The sequence below is a fragment of the Hippopotamus amphibius genome, chromosome X (assembly GCF_030028045.1).
Source record: "Hippopotamus amphibius kiboko isolate mHipAmp2 chromosome X, mHipAmp2.hap2, whole genome shotgun sequence".
In the NCBI taxonomy this organism is placed as follows: Eukaryota; Metazoa; Chordata; class Mammalia; order Artiodactyla; family Hippopotamidae; genus Hippopotamus; species Hippopotamus amphibius.
The window spans coordinates 95,175,394-95,192,875 of record NC_080203.1 but is presented as its reverse complement, the minus strand read 5'-3'; the positions used below and the strand labels follow the sequence as shown (position 1 = coordinate 95,192,875).

The 17,482-nt window shown below is 34.9% G+C and overlaps 1 protein-coding gene and 1 pseudogene across 3 annotated transcripts in view; one reads left to right on the top strand and one right to left on the bottom strand.

The window, feature by feature from the left end:
- RP2 (RP2 activator of ARL3 GTPase) overlaps nucleotides 1-14,562 on the top strand; it is a 39,667-nt gene extending 25,105 nt beyond the window's left edge. Inside the window, exons 4-6 of one of the 3 annotated variants that reach the window (XM_057719341.1) lie at nucleotides 8,359-8,444; nucleotides 10,505-10,613; nucleotides 14,241-14,562. In XM_057719341.1, the coding sequence (XP_057575324.1) occupies nucleotides 8,359-8,444; nucleotides 10,505-10,588 (170 nt within the window). In that variant the 3' untranslated portion in view covers nucleotides 10,589-10,613; nucleotides 14,241-14,562. Of the gene's footprint in view, nucleotides 1-8,358; nucleotides 8,445-10,504; nucleotides 10,716-14,240 lie in introns of those variants that run through there. The other 2 variants (XM_057719342.1, XM_057719340.1) reach the window with 2 other exon arrangements.
- A 1,941-nt stretch (nucleotides 14,563-16,503) lies between these two features.
- On the bottom strand, nucleotides 16,504-17,241 carry LOC130842661 (E3 ubiquitin-protein ligase RNF138-like; annotated as a pseudogene).
- Between the last annotated feature and the right edge of the window lie 241 nt (nucleotides 17,242-17,482).

Genomic DNA, 17,482 nt, shown 5'->3' with positions numbered 1-17,482 from the left:
TGATCATGGTGTTTTATCCCTTTAATATATTGCTGGATTCAATTTGCTAATACTTTATTGAGGATTTTTACATCTTTGTTCATGAAGTGTTTTCTTTTCTTGTAGTATCTTTGTCTGGCTTTGATATTAGTGTAATACTGGCCTGATAAAATGAGTTGAGAAGTATCCCTCCTCTTCTGTGATCTTGGAGAGATTATAGGAAATTAGTATCATTTCTTCCTTAAATGTCTGGTAGAATTTGCCAGTGAAACCATCTGGGCCTGAAGACTTGGGGGGAAGATTTTTAGCTGTATATTTTATTTATTTATTTATTATATAGAGAACTCTTCAAGATATATTTTTCTTCTTGGGTGAATTTTGAGAGTTTTTGTCTTTTGGGGAATTGTTTCATTTCATCTGAGTTAGCAAATTTATAGGTATAGAGATATATAGTATTTCCTTATTCTTTTTTTTAATAGTTTTTTTTAATTTATTCATTTATTGGCTCTGTTAGGTCTCCGTTGCTGCACACTGGCTTTGTCTAGTTTCCGCGAGCAGGAGCTACTCTTCATTGTGGTGCTACTCTTCATTGTGGTGCACGGGCTCTTCATTGCTGTGGCTTCTCTTGTTGTGGAGCACGGGCTCTAGGTGTGTGGGCATCAGTAGTTGTGGCACATGGGCTCAATAGTTGTGGCTCACAGGCTCTAAAGTGCAGGCTCAATAGTTGTGGCACACGGGCTTAGTTGCTCCACAGCATGTGGTATCTTCCTGGAGCAGGGATCGAACCCGTGTCCCCTGCATTGGCAGGTGGATTCTGAACCACTGCGCCACCTAGGAAGTCCCTCCTTATTCTTATTAATGTATGTAGGATCAGTAGTGATGTCCTTCTTATACTCCTATTGGTGATTTGAGGCCTCTCCTGGTCCCATTGGCCTCGATAGAGGTTTATTACTTTATAGTTTCAAAGCAGCCAGATTTTTTGTTTCATTGATTTTTCTCTATCATTTTTCTCTTTTCAATTTCATTGGTTTCTGCTCTAATATTTATTTCCTTCCTTTCATTTGCTTTAGGTTTGATTTGGTCTTCTTTCTCTAGTTTCTTAAGGTTTAAGTTTGGGTTACTGATTTCTTCTTTTCTAATAGAGAGATTCTTGTTATTCACGGTAGGTCTGTTCTGTAAAGTTGCTGTGAATACTGAAGCAGTGAGTACTGAACTGCTACTCCTAGTAGAAATGCAAGGCTAGGTTCCTGCAAGTCTCTGGTCACAACATTTCTTTCAACTAATCAGTATAACCTTGCTGTATGTGTGTTTCTGTTTAAAGACACCTCATTTAGTATATGTTTTTGATTTATTAACATTGAACTCACAGCCGACAGCACTATAACTTGTGCCTGAATGAAGCTTATCTAACAAATATTTTCTTTGTAAGGCACATCACAGATTTCCTAAGCTTAGGAACATTAGACTGTACTTGAGCACTACATTTGAAGGCCATTTTAAGCACTGATAAAAATGTGGCACTAAAAAAGTATAAAAATGTGACACTAAATGGACTGTGAAAAGGTCACTTGTTTACAGAATGAATGCCAAAACAAGAAGGCAGAGCATCACGTTGTTCAAACTTACCTGGGAACATGCATGTCAGGCAACTCATATTTTTTGCCACTTTGTGTGTGTCCATGAATGACCATGAAAAGACTGCAAGTACTGATTTTGTGAATAAAATATTTTGCCTATTTGGTAAAATAAATTTTACCAAGTAAGCAATTAGCAAGGAAGGAATCCACAAATAATGAGGATTGACTGTATGTGTATTTTGTGTTAGAAATTTTCCTTTAAGGACTGCTTTAGCTACATCCTGACAATTTTAATATGATGTGTTTTCATTTAATTCAGGGTTTGGCAAAGTATGGCCTACTGTATGTTTTTTAAATGAAGTTTTATTGGAGCACAGCCACACTCATTCCTCTATTTATTATGTTTTGCTGCTATTGTGCTATAATAGCAGAGATGATTAGTTGTGACAGACATTGTATGGCTCACTAAGCCTAAAATATTTCCCATCTGGCCCTTTACAGAAAAAGTGTGCTGACCCTTGATGTAGTAGTTTCCCTTGAGACTTTTCACTTGATCCATGGATAATTTAGAAGTATAACGTTTAATTTCCAAACATTTGGGAGATTGTCCAGATGGGTTTCTATTACTGATTTCTAGATTAATGCTGTTATGGTCTGAAAATGCACATTATATGATTTCTCTTTTCTTTAGTAAGAGTTTGTTTTGTGGAATAGAATATAGTCTATCTTGGTGAATAGTTTGTGTGCATGTGAGAAGAATATATAATCTGCTTTTGTTTGGTGAAATGTTCTATAAATGTCCACTAGGTTGGTTTGGCTGATAGTGCTATTCAGGTCATCTGTATCCTTACTGATTTTCTGCCTACGTGTTCTGTGAATTAAAGAGAGAAGAGTATCAAAGTCTTCATATGTAATTGTGGGTTTGTCTATTTCTCTTTTCAGATTCTATCAGATTTTGCCTTGTGAATTTTGAAACTCAGTTGTTAGGTGCATACACATCTAGGGTTATGTCTTCTTGAAGAATCCTTTATTATTATGTAATGTCCCTCTTTATTTTTGATGATCTTCCTTGTTCTGAAATCTGCTTCATCTGAAACACAGCTACTCCAGCTTTCATTTGGTTGTTAGTGTTTCATCATATCTCTTTATCCCTTTTCTTTTAACTTATCAAAGTCTATATCTCAAAAGTGAATTTTTTCTAGACAGCATGTAGTTGGTTCTTGCTTTTCAATCCAATCTGACAGTCTCTGTCTTTTCACTGGTGTGTTTGCACCACTCATATTGAAAGGGATTGATATAGTTGGATCAACATCTACCATCTTGCTAGCTGCTTTGTGTTCCATTTGTTTTTTGTTTTTTGTTACCCCTTTTTCTGTTTAATTGGGTATTTTTTGATGATTCTATTTTACCTTCTCTATTGACTTATTATTTATACCTATTTTCCTAAATCTTATTGAATGGTCACCTTCGGTTTTACAGTCTACATATTTAAATACTTTGAGTCCACCTTATAATAATGTTATATCACTTCACTTGTATATAAGGACCTAATAACATCATATTCTCCAATCTTCCTTCCCATCCTTGTGTCATTGTTATATGTTTTACTATTACATATGCTATAAACACCTAATGCATTGTTCACATTATTACCTTAAACTGTCAGTTATTTTCAGAACAATTAAAAATAAGAAAAATATAGATTATTTTACTGAATGTTTTAGAGCATAGGAATGCCATGGTCCCTTTAAAATGTAGCTTTTATCATACTCGTTACTCTAAGGGAGAAACAGAAAGACCAGCTGGGAGGCTGTTGTTGTAAATCTAATTGAGACGTGATAGTGGCTTGTTCCAAGGCCATGTTAAGTAACACAGAAGAGTTCGTTAGATAGGATATCCAGAAATCTTTTTTGTTTACTTCAAAGTCTTACAATTTTTTCATGACAGTTCATATATTTAGATTTAAAGCTACTGCAAGCTATTTGATGACAGTCACATTAAAGCACTAAAAACATGACCAGTGATCTTGTTGACCTCATAATTCAGTTTGAAATAATCACTTGAAGTAATCACTTTGAAGTAATTGTAGTCCTCATCATTAGAGAGACAAATAGAACTGCTTAAAAAGCACATTGTTGGTATTGTAGTTTTTTTAAGATTTAGGGTCCACACATATTAATCAAAACTAATGCATTGTCCACCTTTTTTGCTGATGTTTCTTTGTTGGCAAGTTAAGTCACTTATTGAAAATTCTTCATATTCTATTCAAAGGATAGCAACCAAGTTACATACTTGGGTAATTGTACCAAAATTGTATTTCTGAATTCTGCATTATATTGTCTTTGTAGAATACAGGAACTTTCAGCAATAAATGTCTGACTTTAAAAAATATATCTACTCACCAACATTCGCATTATAGGGGTCCCAGAAGGAGAAGAGAGAGAGAAAGGACCCAAGAAAACATTGGAAGAGATTATAGTTGAAAACTTCCCTAACATGGGAAAGGAAACAGCTACCCAAGTCCAGGAAGCACAGAGAGTCCCAGGCAGGATAAACCCAAGGAGAAACATGCCAAGACATATAGTAGCCAAATTGACAAAAATGAAAGACAGAGAAATGTTATTAAAAGCAACAAGGGAAAAACGACAAATAACATACAAGGGAACCCCCATAAGGTTAACAGCTGATTTCTCAGCAGAAACTCTGCAAGCCAGAAGGGAGTGGCATGATATATTTCAAGTAATGAAAGGGAAGAATCTACTACCAAGAATACTCTACCCAGCAAGGATCTCATTCAGATTCAACGGAGAAATCAAAAGCTTTACAGACAAGCAACAGCTAAGAGAATTCAGCACCACCAAACCAGCCCTACAACAAATGCTAAAGGAACTTCTCTAAGTGGGAAACATAAGAGAAGAAAAGGACCTACAAAAACAAAAACAAAACAATTAAGAAAATGGTAATAGGAACATACATATCGATAATTACCTTGAATGTAAATGGAATAAATGCACCAAGCAAAAGACACAGACTGGCTGAATGGATACAAAAACAAGACCCATATATACACTGTCTACAAGAGACACACTTCAGACCTAGGGACACATACAGACTGCAAGTGAGGGGATGGAAAAAGATATTCCATGCAAATGAAAATCAAAAGAAAGTTGGAGTAGCAATAGTCATATCAGATAAAATAGACTTTAAAATAAAAAATGTTACAAGAGACAAGAAAGGACATTACATAAAGATGAAGGGATCCATCCAAGAAGAGGAGATAATTATAAATATATATGCACCCAACATAGGAGCACCTCAGTACATAAGGCAAATGCTAACAACTATGAAAGAGGAAATGCAAGGCAGAAATAGACACAGGTGTAGAGAACAAATACATGGACACCAAGTGGGGAAAGCGGGGAGGGTTGGGGGAGAATGAATTGGGAGAATGGGATACCAAACTGTACACTCTAAATATATGCTATTTATTGTCTGTTAACTGTATCTCAATAAAAGTACTTTAAAAAATATATATATATATCTACTGGGGGCTGCCCTGGTGGTGCAGTGGTTAAGAATCTGCCCGCCAATGCAGGGGATGTGGGTTTGATCCCTGGTCTGGGAAGATCCCACATGCCACGGAGCAACTAAGCCCATGAGCCACAACTGCTGAGCCTGTGTGCCACAACTACTGAAGCCCATGCACCTAGAGCCTGTGCTCAGGAACAAGAGAAGCCCGAGCAGCACAACAAAGAGTATCCCCGCTTGCCACAGCTAGAGAAAGCCCGCACGCAGCAGCGAAGACCCAACTGCAGCCAATAAATTATAAAAAAACATATCTACTGGGGGCTTCCCTAGTAGTGCAGTGTTTAAGAATCCATCTGCCAATGCAGGGGACGTGGGTTCAATCCCTGGTCTGGGAAGATCCTACATGGCGTGGAGCAACTAAACCTGTATGCCACAACTACTGAGCCTGTGTGCCACAACTACTGAAGCCTGCATGCCTAGAGCCTGTGCTCTGAAACAAGAGAAGCCACCGCACTGAGAAGCCCCCGCACTGCAACGAAGAGTAGCTCCCGCTCGCCACAACTAGAGAAAGCCTGTGCATAGCAACGAAGACCCAATGCAGCCAAAATAAAATAAAATAATTTAAAAAATATATATCTACTGTATTTCTTTTAGTGATCCTGAATAAAAGCATATTCCATTCTACCTTAATAAAAACTTTCTGCTCTCTGCAAAACTGGAAACCCTACGTTATCAACTTTTTCTTTTTAGTTCAATATTTATTTGGCTTAAAATGCTTTTTAAACTCTCTTCCGCAAATTTCCAAATGTACTGTCTCTACTCAGAAGTAGCTTCCAATGACCCCATGTGTACCCATCCCCCAGTTTTATCAACTTTTTGCCATACTTTAAAAAATAATCTATATTCTCCTTTTTTGCTGAAATATTTTAATCAAATTTTGATATGTCTTGTCATTTCATCCCTAAATATTTCAGTATGTCTTAAACAAAGTGAAATTAAAATGAACATTTTCTTTTTTCATAGCAGTTTTAATAAGATATATTTTATATACCATAAGATTTATACCATAACAATTTGACAGCTACACAAATGTTTTCTTAAGTGGGATGTATTATCATGTCTAACGTGATTAACAATTTCTTAATATCATCTACTAACTGGTCCATGTTCAAATTTCCCTAATTGTCTAAAAGCATTTCTTTATGTATTTTTACAGTGAATTTGATCCAGATCTAAAATTGGCTTACTCATTCACTGTGGTTGTTTTGTGTTTTATATCGCTCTTAACCAGAAACAGGTGTTCCTCCTCCCCTATTTGTTTTGTGCCTTTGTCTTGTAAAAGAAACCTGGTCAGTTGTCCTGTAATATGCATGGGTTTGTTTAATTTGTTCTTCTGTAATTCTTGTAGATTAGAAGTTAGATCAAAGCCTTGTTTACACTCAGGTTTAGTTTTTTTTTTTTTGGGGGGGGGGTGGGCAAGAATATTTCACAGGTGGTACTATTTCCTATAATGAGAAGGCACATAATGTTTGATTGTTGTACTTCTAGTGATACTAAGATTGTTAGGCTCAGGTGGTGACAGTCTCTTTCTTGTAGTTTCATGTCAGTCTTTCCTGTGGGATGCTAAAGCCATTGATGATTGTTACCTGATCCAGTTATTTTATTAGGAGTTTCAAAATGATCATTTTCTAATTGTGTCACTACCTCTGCATTTATTAATGGATGTTAACAGAACTTCTTGTACACTGAGCTGTTTGGCTAACTTGAAATATGCTTCATATCAGAAAAGCAGAGTAAATGAAGGAAAAATAATTATCAATTTTCAGATTTGCTGGGTACCCTAGCAAGCTACAGTGGTGTCCAGTGAATTTTGTTTGTGTCTTTTCTGAATATCATTATGAGCTCATGACTTTATATGTTCAGTATATTTTCATAAATTGCAGTCATTATTCCTTCTGATCTCACCATGTCTCATCTTTGGCCATTAGGAGCCTCTTCCAGCTGGCTCCTATATCCTTTTGATAAAACCCTATTGGCCTTTGATAGCCTCATTGCTTTTTGGCTCAACAAGACATTCCAGGTTGATCTTACCCATTTCTTGCCCCAGACATAGAATCATCCATTTTTCTGAGAAAATATTCCCCAGTTACCTTCTTTTCTTTACTCAGTACCTGTCTTGGTCTATGTACTGTGATGTTGCAAAACTCATACTTTAACTTGTTCTCTGTATCTGATTGTACAGTTGACTGTGATATATCCTATCTTTTCTGTCTTTGTTGTCTGCATTAAACCACAAGCCTTTTCCCTCCTTCTTGTGCCTTGATCTGTGGCACATGACTATATTCACCTTAGGATTTCATTCCTTAATACTTCATTATTCTCTCTTGTTCCATGTTGTTTAATAGATTTGTGGCTTTTTTCAAGAAATTTGTAATTTTCTGGAGGTCAGGACTTCTCCATTACTGAAGGAGATAAAAAAGCAAATATTAGGAATATAGTGATAGTGGAAAAAATTTTAATTGAATTGAAAGGCTTGTTTTGTTTGGCTCATTTACGGCCATGTTTGCCAACAGTTTGACACCAGTCGTGCCAATGCTACGTTTAAATCCAAGCCAAATGGAATCACAAATCTTTACACCAGAATTTAAAGTACGGTGGTTTAAAAGTAATCAAAATAAGTATGGGAAAGGAGGCACAAATGTTCTATTCAGAGAATTAAAAAATAAAAACTTGGTTGGTTCTAGAATATAGTTTTATGGCACATTCAAGAAAAATACTTTCAGATGGTCATTACTTTTGGTACCTGGCCTCAATTCCTACTTGGCTTAGCTTCACTATTGGTGGCCCAGAACTTGGCTGCTAAGTAGGAGAGTTAGAAGCGAGATTGGCTCCCTGGCAAAATGACTTGAATAGCTTTTGATCTTATTTGTCATTTTATCAACTATTTTTTATACTGCTAAATGGGTGGACTTTTTATGGGTTTTGTAGAAGAATGAAAACCAGAAAAGCCAGACTATTTACAACACTTAAAAATGTGACACTAGTCCTATAATGGCACTGAAGCTACTTGTCATGTGATGAGGCTCTATGTTAATTTGTTTTATGATTAGAGTAGAAAGTAGCTGAAGTGACATGTCCCATCTGTCTACTCCCTTCTTTCTTTCCTCTTACCCCCAAAGAAGAGGCTGAAGATTCATCAAGAAAGAATAAAGAGATTAATTTGAGAATATATTTATATTCATGATAAGACAACACTTCTTGGCTTTGCTTATAGGTCCTGTTATTGCCTTGGAGTTCAATGGAGATGGCTCTGTAGAAGGATGTCAACTTATTGTCAACGAAATATTCAGTGGGACCAAGGTACAACACTTTATTGACTATATTTCAATCAAAGCTTTCATTTCCTTTCCTTTTCCTTACAATTAAATAGTACTTTTCTTACAATTAAATAGTATTTTCAGCACATCATGATTTTTAGAACTTACGGTAAACAATTGGGAGATAAGCTTTGGTTTTTTCTTGCCAAACTAAAATTTTAATAGCTTAAAAATTTACAAAATAAGTATCTACTTATTAAAAACCTTCAATAATATGTTTGTAAAGTAAAAAATCTCACCAAATGTCTCTTCAAGTTCTTCCTTTTAAAACAATAGTGATATGTTGAAAATGTTATATTTCTAAGACTAAGACTATATACTTTAGATGGATGATCCTATTGCCCAGTGTTCATCTTTATTTGCTTCAGTAATACTTCATCAAAATTTGAACTTGAGCTATATCTAGAAATTGCTACATGTAGGTATTTTCTAGATATGGTTGATGAGGTTGCCGTATCTGAAAATTTCAAACTTAATTTAATATAGCTTAAAAACCAAACATATAAGAGGATTAAATGAGTATATATAACTGGGTTTTTTTTTTTTTTTTAAAATACTTTAAATATATGCAGTTTATTGCATATCAATTGTATCTCAATAAAAGTTCTTAAAAAACAAAAACAAACAAACAAAACAGGGTGCTTTCCATTCCTTGCTAGGACCTCATCCCACAACACTCTTTAATTCGGAGGGTGAATGATAGGTGACTGGTAGCCACCAGGTGAGCTGCAGTTTCTCCATACAGAAAGGCCTGCAGCAGTTTCCATGAAACCTTGGTCAATGTAGGGCTTCAATGGGAGAGCGCCTTTCCATACAAATGGGTGCTTGGTTTCGCACAGGTTTCAATTCAGTGGGGGAACAGTGTGTGCGGAAAGTCTCTCCTGTGGCTACAGAGCACCCTCTAGAGACTGGGGCCCTTGAAATCACCTTTGTATACAAAGAAATGTTAAACTCAGGCCTCTCTTCCCTGCAGAGCTAGACTTCCCCAGCTTTCATGTTGCCTCAGGAACAGAGTTCTGGGGAGTCTCTGACTGCCAGGCTAGTCTGCCCAAGTGAGGAACATGAGGCTGCAGGGCGAAAAACACTGTGCTTAGAATTCATCCTGGGAATTCCTACTGGAAGTCTCTCTGCCTTAAGCAGAAACTTGAATTTGGCTCCAGCCTGAAGCAAACGAACATATAACTGGGGTTTTTTGATAAATATCTGAGAGGAAATTTTTGGTTTGGTAGTCTGATTTGGCTTATGGTCCCTTGAATTTGCATAATTTAAAGTACTTTGTCTTTTGTCTCATTTTTTCATCATAACAGTACTAAGGGAGAGGGCAAATACGGTCAGATTGAATAGAAAAGGAAGCAGAGAGAAAATGGTTTTATGATTTGGAGTTTTTAGGTCTGAATGAGTTAAAGATTATCTAATCCAGCTTTCTCATTTTATAGATGTGGAAACCGAGCCCAGAAAGGTTTATTAAATTGTCAGCATCATACAGCTAGTTTATGATAAAGCTGAATAGAACCCAGGTCTCCTCTAATTTCTGGCTGACATTTATAAAAGCTGTTTTTGAAGGGTTCTATTGAGTACTGCTTTGTTGATGTTTGGAAAATAGTTAATTCAAAATCAGTAATATATCTTTAGCACCTTTGAAAAAGATAATTTCAAGTTTTGCTTCTCGGCCTATTGAGATTCTTATTAGAAAATAGAAGAAATTCTGAGTTCTTTAAATAAACCTCTTTATTCAGTAGCTTTCATAATATTGACTGTTACATATTTTAAAAACTGAAATTCCAAGTGTAAGAAAATACAACTAAAGTATTATGAAAGCAAAGACCTTAATTATATAAGTGATTTTAAAAGAGCTCAATTTACATCATAGCTATTGAAACTATATTGCATGAATTCTACAGAAAATCTACAGATTAAATATTATAAATAATGCACTTGAATTTCTTTTAAATAGCAAGCCTGTGACTGTTCTGTAGAGAACATGGGCTTTGTAATTTGGGGATTACTAGTATGTATTTTTTGTCTCTTTTATGTTTAACCTAGATGTTTGTATCAGAAACCAAGGAAACAGCATCTGGAGATGTAGACAGCTTCTACAACTTTGCTGATATACAGATGGGAATATGAAGTGCAATGTGGATCCAAGGACTTGGTATTAAGCCCTTTTCAACTTGTGTATTAGCAATGGGTTTTTTTTGACTGATGCTGAAATTGCTAAAGTCATTTTAAAAATAAATTGTTGAATACTGCCTCATTTACTTGAGGTTCAAAAAGACTTATTTCAAATTAAGTAGTTTTAATCAGCTTAAAAACCATTTAACCCAGTTCAATGAGCTTGTAGGTTTTGTTTCTCTGCATATGATACTGTTATTAGAAAACAGAAGTGGCTAACAGTTCATGATTTTAGTCCTAATTAAATGTTCTTTCAAGTCTCTAATTTACGCTTTTCTCAATACTCCATGTTATTTTTTTGAGAATATATTCCATTGCTCAATTTCTTTTTTAATTTAGAAGGATTCGTTACTAGCTGATCAGTTAGAGTAAACCTATGTGCATTTTTTTCATGTATACATATCCAGTTAAATAGTTGCATAATATGACAAATGAGATTTCTTATACAGAGTTGACATAATACTTTGTAAATTGAATTTTTTTAATTAATAGGTATTTGATAACCAGTTTGCAAGTAGCTCTACTAACTGATGTTGGTATAGCTGTTTAAAGACTACTTTGTGAGTAGTATGATTATTTGAATAAATTCCATATTGTTTAGTTTTTTAATACAACTGCTAGATGACTCGTTTCCTGGTAAGAAAAGGTATATACAACACTGAAACTATAGAAGCCCAATCACCAGCAGTTCAAAAAGGTGATTACTGTTTTATCAGCTCTTATGAGCTATTAGAATTAAAACAAAACCATGCAGCATTTAGGTAAGAAATACTTAAGCATATTGATAAGCTATGCAGATTATTTAAAAGCTAGATAAATTTGATTTTCATTACATATGCCACTGCTATCAATCAATGTTCAAGTATGATAAAATTATTTTGGTTGTTTTAAAGCATTATTTTCCAAATCAACCTAACTGTAATAATTTACCAGGGGGCAGAGGAAAGCTACTTGTTTAAAAATCCACATTCTTGGACCAATCCTTAGGTGCATCGATTCAGTGCCCAGGGGAAACTCTGTTTTAAGGGGCTTGTAATGTAATCAGGAGATCTTGATAGGTTGATTTTAGGAGAATGGACTGAACCTGCCATCTATACCATACAGAGCAGCTAATGAGAAGTTAGCTTTCATAGGTCTATTTTTAAAATGAAGCTTAAATTTAATTCTATTTTGATAAAACTAAGGCTGAAAATAATCACTTGTAAAAATTCCTCTTATGATTGTTACTAATAATGTATTTTCGTGTCTAAACTGTTTGTGGATAGTTTCAGATTCATTTATAACTACTGCATTGAATTGTGTGTCAGTGTTCAGAAATAATACATTAAGACTTCACTTTAAATTAATAAGCAATGTTGACCACCTACCCTGTGCCTCGCCTTGTGTTAGCATTGTATCATTTCAATCTTTTTACAAGAGCATTCTGTACTACATAACCTCTCCTTTAAATCTAAATGATGTCATAAGATGCAAATAAAAATCAGTGATGGGTTTAATATAATTTTGATCATAATTTACAAATGAGCTTTGCCAAGTAGTGGTCAAGAGGACATTAATTTTTCTCATAGGTAAGCTAAGTTAAACATATTCTTTCTGATCATACTTATATTATTAAATCCCATTATTCACAGTTTTAAAACTCACAATACTTTTTGTTTTTAAAAAATGTAATACAATGTTATGCAACGCTGTATATTAAGTTCTTTATTTTATCTATGGTATTTTAGCAAAAACTCAGGAATATTACATATAAGGGAGATGTTAATTTAAAATTTTCCACTAAATTTAGTATCTACTAATCAAAGCTTAAAATTTTATACACTTCAGTTAGGTAGGAGCTTTTACCCAAGTTTAATTTGTCTTTCAGGACAGTTCTTTGCTTCTGAATGTTTGAAAAGATTTTTAAAAATAAATAGTGCTACGGTGGTTGTTTCTATCATTCTAAACCTTGATTGTAATTAGAATATTCTACATTTCATTTCTGAATAGATTTTGAAATCATGAAAAAGTATTAGGAATGAAAACTTTGTAATTTTATTGTTATATGTGTTTAGACATTATATTAGCTTATTTCTCTTGTATTAATAGTACTGCTGTTTTTGCTTCTATATATTTGTCTAGCTTTTGTATGTAATTTATCTACTGTTTATAAAATGTGATTTGTAATAAATATTGTTAAAATGAAAATGACTTAACACTTATTTTTGAAGAGCACTTCTATAACATATATTTACTCATACGTGTACCAAAATTTGATCATGACACATTTTTTTAATGATAAAAGTAAAATACAATGGTCTAATCTGTCTTATGTTAATGAGAAATGAACTGTATGCCATGTTGTGTGAACAAAGCACTCTGGAGAAATGCAAAGGAAGTAGAAAGCCTATATTAATCTAAGGAATTTCCAGTATCAATCATGCTCCCTTTGTTAAAAGATACATTTTGTTATGATTGAATACTTACTAAGATTAGGCATCTTTTTCTTCCATGTTTAAGAAAACTGTGAATTATTTGTGATATACTTTCAGGTTTATACAAATGGACCTTATTTTTAAATTACTACCAAATTTACCAGTCTTTGTACCCAGCTTCTCCCTCTCCCAGCCCATAAATCAGACAAACTGCAGGTTGGTTAGTTTTAAAAATAACACTTATTATCATTATTTCTATGTATAAAGCCTCTACGTGTACATTTAGAGTATTTGGGGGAAAAAAACAGAACTGTGCAAGAGAGTAGCAAAAATTACTTCCTATTTATTAGGTAATTCTTGCTGTGCTGAGTTTAAAATTTGTTTTACTCATTTAAAAGGGACATATTTGGGACTTCCCTGGCAGTCCAGTGGTTAAGATCTCATGCTCCCAATGCAGGGGGCACAGGTCAGGGAACTAAGATCGCACATGCCACAAAGCGTGGCCAATAAATAAATAAATAAATGGGACATATTTAACTCTGTTTTTCATAGGAAGAGAAGATATTGTAGTTAGGGTATGATTACTCCTTCAAAATCCGTTCTAGAAAATATTTTATCCTTTAAAAGTGTAACATTAAAAAAGCCACATTTCATTTGAATTTTAGTCATAACTTTTTTTGTGAAAATGGAGTCATTCATCCTTGACTTGATTTTCTTTTTTGGTAGAGTGTTTGAGGAGGGTGGCAGTCAGTCCTATTCAGCTGGAAAGGCAGTAAACCTTTATACTACTTCATCTCTCTCCTTTGACATTTTTGACATTTTGGCTTTTAGTGGCAAACTCCAGCAAGATGTTCAGAAACAGCGATTTTTTTTTTCCTTTTCTAGTGTTTTGGTGCTTTCTACTCAGGACAGGTTCTCACCTATAAATAGATGTTGAGGGAGCAGGCGCACAAGTAGCAGACAGCCCCCAGCATCCTTCTCTCAGCTCTGATCCCCCTCTGGGGCCTGCCTCCCCATTTCAGTTTACTCTGTCCACTAGTAATTGGGCTAATGCAAAGTAACTTGCAAGTGGTGTGACAAGTAATTGATATTTGTAAAGTGCCTTGAAATGGTGCTTTGTGGATGTTAAGTATTACTGTGTGCTCATGAGCAAAGTGAGTATGGTGATCTTTTACTTTTTTTTTTTTTTTTAGGAGAAAACCACGTTTAATTGAAGAATAAAGCAATACATCCCAAATAAGACTAACAACATAAACTGTAATTTGTTGAGGACTGTAAGTGGCATTCTGAAATTTAGGTAGAGTATCAATACAGTTTGCTCCCTTATCCTGACTCGGCTATATGCATATTAAAAACAAGGACTATCTCATGAATTTAAACTGTGTATTTGTAAAGCCAATCCCTATTCCTAACCCAATGACAAAAGTATGGAAGGTTTTAAACAAACATTTCCATACCAAGGAGCTCCCAGATAACAGCAAATAAAGTCAATATTTTCCTTATGGAAAAACTTATATGAAAGACACACAAGACTATAAATGATATTTAATCCACAAACTTCAAAACACAATTTCATCAAGATGATCTCTACAATTTTCCTTTAAAGAAGTTCTCAAATCTCAGAACGGTTTAACTTGATGTACTGGAAGTACTAAATTTTGAAAGAAAGTACTAAAGTTATTGCTTTAAAATGGAAAAAAACCTACTGTCGAAAGTCTTTTTAAAAAGTTCATTAAACAGCTATTCTTACAATTACACTCGTGTAACCGCAGAGAAATGTTCAAGCACATAGTAAACATCACTCTTTCGAATGACAGAACCAAGGCATATGTTAAGATGTATGGCTTTTTTGGTGATTATTATTACTACCCATAAATTACTGCTTGACTGAAAAAGGTTTTTACAAAACTCCACTTCCAAAATTAACATTTTTATTAAATCAAGTTAAAAAAATGTTCACTGTAGAAAAGTCAACAAGGGTTTTAACAAAACCAAAATATACCTTTTTATACAATATATGTATATATTAGCAGCAAACTACTTCTGAGATTTTCTTTTATGTTCTTTTAGTTATTTGTTTTAAAGAAAGCATAAACAATGTATATTAGTATGGAATGTCAGCTAATCCACTCTTCATCTTTTATTCTGTGATGTGGGCCTTCTAGTGCGTGTTTTTTTATGATTCTCATTAATGAATACTAAGAACAAACGCAGTTTTGACTAAAATGTAGTGAAACAGAGTGGCTGGTAGAATCCATCTCACTACTATAGTCCGAGATTATCTTTAAGATAACAAATGAGCACCATATAAACTGGTAATCGTGTAGGTGTGTAAACTCGATTTTTACGGTGTAACAGTAGCCAAGTAGATGACTTAGCATTTGACTATTACTCTAAAAATTTGGTGACGTACAAAAGTTCAATCAAATCAGATAAATACTTCAATCCCATATTGCTTGTCCATTTTAAAAATCTTAACAGAAATTCTGTATATAACCTGACAAATTGCATGCATACATGTGTATATACACATACAAAAGTGTATGTATATATACATATATACATTTCTAGCTTTGAATGAATTTCTAAACTGAGATGAAGTCAAACCTCTCATTTAAATATATGTATAGAATGTAATATTACCAACCGAAAGTTTCTAATAAAAGTTTCATCTTAGCTAATCTGCAATTCTGCTACTGAAAATTCTGAGGCCAAAGAGCTGTAATTCAGCTTACTGTATTTTAGGCTTACAAATTAGTCAGCCAAACAAACAGGATTTGAAATTACCAACTGCCCACCAAAGAAATAAATTTTTCTCTTGATATCTCCTTCTAATAGCAAAAAGGAAATATCTATACAATGAACTTTCACTTTTTAAAGAGTTAAAATTATTAAAGAAGTCTCACTAGTCTTCAAAAATACTAAACGTTATATAAATACAATTTTCTTATAGCTGAATTCTTCAGCTAGAATCTGTATTTAAAAAAGTTTCCTTTGGATTGTTTCATTTAGCACTTCAAGTCTCCATTCTGCAACTCAGATAACTGGCTCAGATTTGTTAGGTTTACATCAATCATGTCTTTCAGAATTTGGTACTGTGTTACCTGTGTACAATAACGTCAATGGGGGAACTGCACCAAATTTCAAAAGCAAGGTAAAATTCAAGAATGTGTAATATAAAAAAGATAAGTACAACAGGGATTTCCTTTTCACCATTACAGTAATGAAATAAATCTTTTTAATACTTTTAATGATAATATCCTAACTTTTATCTGTTAACTTATCAAGAGAATGATATTTTTAGATGGCCCACCTTTATTTTTCAGTTAAAAAACTAAAACAATGGACTGAGTTACTTTTATTAATATACACAAGTTATTGAAACGGTGACTTCGTGTAGTTTTCTCCTTAAAGATGGCACTTGCAGGTACAAAGATGCAGAGATGTCTACAGCCTTCAGATGTTTACTTGAAAAGATTCTTCAACAGCAGTTTGATATTGGGTTTCCTCATCTAGCTGAAGATTCACAAATTCTCCATAATCAAACTGATGTCTTTGATTTAGATGACTAACGAAATTTCTAGTAATCTGGCTAGGATCTCCCCAAGGAAGAGACACACAAATAGGTCACGTCACAGGAACTATCTGAAATAGGTGATTACTGTTACAGTGATCCAGTAAACGCTGTCTGGTAAAATTTGATTCTTGACACAAGGGACACTTAAAGGTGGGATGCCCAGAAGAACTTGTGTTTTCTTGATAAGTTTCTGTGTTATCAGATGTGGATGTTTCACTCCTATTACTGTTCCCTACTGAATCTTGAGAGATCTGAAAGTTTGGAATGATAGAAGAAACACCGTATTCATCTTGATACTTCTTACAAGATTTGTAATGATGTCTCATGAGATAGAATTTAATCTGTTTTGCACAGCATCTGCAGCTACCAGAAAACTTCCTCATGATGTTTTCAAGGTCTAAGGCCCGTTCAGGACATGCTCTCTCTCTTCTAGTCACATTTCCACGACAGAGGGGACAATGTATTTCACTTTCTCTCATTGCAGTCAGGAAACATTTTCTACAGAAAACGTGCTGACAGGCCGCGGTCCGCACGGGCGTTTTGAGCACCTCCTGACAGACGGGGCAGTGGAGATCATCTTCAGTGTAGGACGTGGTCGCGGAGAGGTCCTCGGCCATGGCGGGGGATTGGGGATCCAGGCGATGGCGGCGGCAGTGGCTGAGGTGGCGGTGGCGGCAGCAGCGGCCCGGGGCCCGACTCCCTGGCCTTGCTGGGCAGCCGCGACTCCGCCCTCGGCCCTCTTCTGCGCCCCCGTCTTCCCCACCCCCCTCCCTGAGCCCCCCCCTTACTTTTTTTTTTTTTAAGTATTTATTTATTTATTTGGTTGCACTGGGTCTTAGTTGCGGCAGGCAGGCTCCT